The following is a 2004-nucleotide window of genomic DNA, read 5'->3' as shown; positions in this document are numbered from 1 at the left end:
TAAAACTTCTGTATCTAGATACGTATCGTATCATGGCATCAATATCTAGATACATATCTATCAACTACTATGATGAGATAAGCACCCCTGCTAAAAAGATTCAGAGAAGAATTTCTTAATTCTTTGTTTTTCTTCTGTTGCTGTTACACAGTAAAGTTATAGTAATAGTGAATAACTTACAGTAAAAAGGTCATAATTAAAAATGTTTCTCTTCAGTCAAAAACTGAGACAGAAAAATTTATGTTGAATTCTGTTTCAAGTGTATGTAGATCTTTTTCGGTTAACTAATAAAATTCATCACATTTAGGAGCCGTACACACAGCCTGTAGTTTCTGTTTGTTGTTGGCACGTTCACTGTGAAGAATGCTGGTTAAGAACATTGGTAAGTCTTACACGTTTGTTTCAAATGTTGTGGAAGATGATTGATTGAATGCTAGTTATATGAAGGTATTTTAAGAAATAAAAGTTCTTTTAATTGTTTAATTTATAAACATTTTTGTATCTTGTCATCTGAATACGAATGATATAATTGTAAGAAAATGTTTGTAAGCTATAGGGCTAATTTTTATCAAAATATTTTTTTGGCACACCAGGTGGCACTGGGAATGATTAAAAGCATATATATATTTTCATGCTTCTATTACAGTAAAATTATTTTAGAGTTTATGAGGAAGAGTACATTAAAACTATCTATGTTTTTATAATGTTATGCAATCACTTGTGATTTGACAATTTTCTGACTTTATTGTAAAAGTAGATAAAAACTGCCTGCTAGGGGGCAGCATTGCAGTGCAAATTTAAAGTGCAGGTAATGGAAAGTAATTTGAATGTCACATAATAATAATAAATAATAATAAAAAAACATTAAGTACTTGATAATTCAGTTCCTAACTACTTCATTAGCAGTCTAAGACTGATTTCAAGGGGCTTAATAGAACAGTATATATATTTGTCCTAAGTGTTGCAGTATTCTTAGTGGAGCCATTAAGGATGATACACTGAAAAATGTTCTGTTATTATTATTGTGACAAGTTGCTAATTTAATGGAATTATGATGTGCCAGCTTTGTGATTGTACATGCTACAAATTAATTTTTTAACACAGCTGGTGTAAGTTCCTAAAGTGGATGATATGTTTGCATATATTAAGATGCAAGATTGAGGTTTTTTGTATTTTTTATTTAATTCACAAGCTTTTGCATATAGATGTTTCTGTTTTTTGGACTAACTGAGATCATCCAGTTAATAATATTCAACCAAGTACGTTATTGGAATATTGACTTTAAAGAACTCTGTTTTAGGACTTCGGTAAAAAAATCACATATCCTCAGTAGCTTGACTGTCAGTTAGTTTGTCGGCAGAAAAACTTGACAGTTTTTGAAAGAGCAGCTGAATATGAATACAATGTAGAAGATGTCCATCTTATGTCTTAATATGAATAGCATTTCAATTAAAACAATGAATCTTGTGATCCAGTTATATATATATATAAGCGTTTAGTAAAAGGTCTACCCTGAAAAATTGCAATTAGATAAAACTGATGCACAGTTTTTTTTAACTTTGTATTTATGGCAGAAAATGTGGTTAACGGTGAGGGTACTCAACTGATAAAACAAAGCATTCTGATCTTTATTAGTAAGCATGACTATGAGGTATTTTTATGTGCTCTGCTCACCACGGTTATTGTAATCCGGTTTTTAAAATATAATAACGTTTATTTCTTTAAATACATTAAGGGTAAACAAAATGTTAGGGTTGGGGGTAGGACCCTTGAGAGATGATAAAGGAAGGCTAGTATCTGATGATTGAGATGGCTGGGTTATTAAATGTTGCTTTTTCTTTGGTTTTTACTAATGAGGATTTAAGCAGTATTCCACATCTTGATCAGTTGATAAATGAAAACGAGATCAAACAAGATGACTGCATTAATTCTGGGCTGGTTAAGAAAAAATTGGGAAGTTTAAAAAATGATGAGGCTTCTAAGCCAGATAATATTTCCCCAAGG

General features: G+C 30.7%; 1 protein-coding gene across 2 annotated transcripts in view; it reads left to right on the top strand.

Annotated features, from left to right (window-relative positions):
- LOC106470218 (E3 ubiquitin-protein ligase RNF220-like) overlaps positions 1-2004 on the top strand; it is a 58645-nt gene that overhangs the window by 52897 nt on the left and 3744 nt on the right. For both annotated transcript variants that reach the window (XM_022398816.1, XM_013930757.2), the window contains exon 14: positions 308-382. In XM_022398816.1, the coding sequence (XP_022254524.1) occupies positions 308-382 (75 nt within the window). The remainder of the gene's footprint in view (positions 1-307; positions 383-2004) is intronic.

Source organism: Limulus polyphemus, unplaced genomic scaffold (genome assembly GCF_000517525.1).
Source record: "Limulus polyphemus unplaced genomic scaffold, Limulus_polyphemus-2.1.2 Scaffold3885, whole genome shotgun sequence".
Lineage (NCBI taxonomy): Eukaryota > Metazoa > Arthropoda > Merostomata > Xiphosura > Limulidae > Limulus > Limulus polyphemus.
The sequence above is the reverse complement of the archived record's forward strand: the minus strand, read 5'-3'. Positions and strand labels throughout refer to the sequence as shown.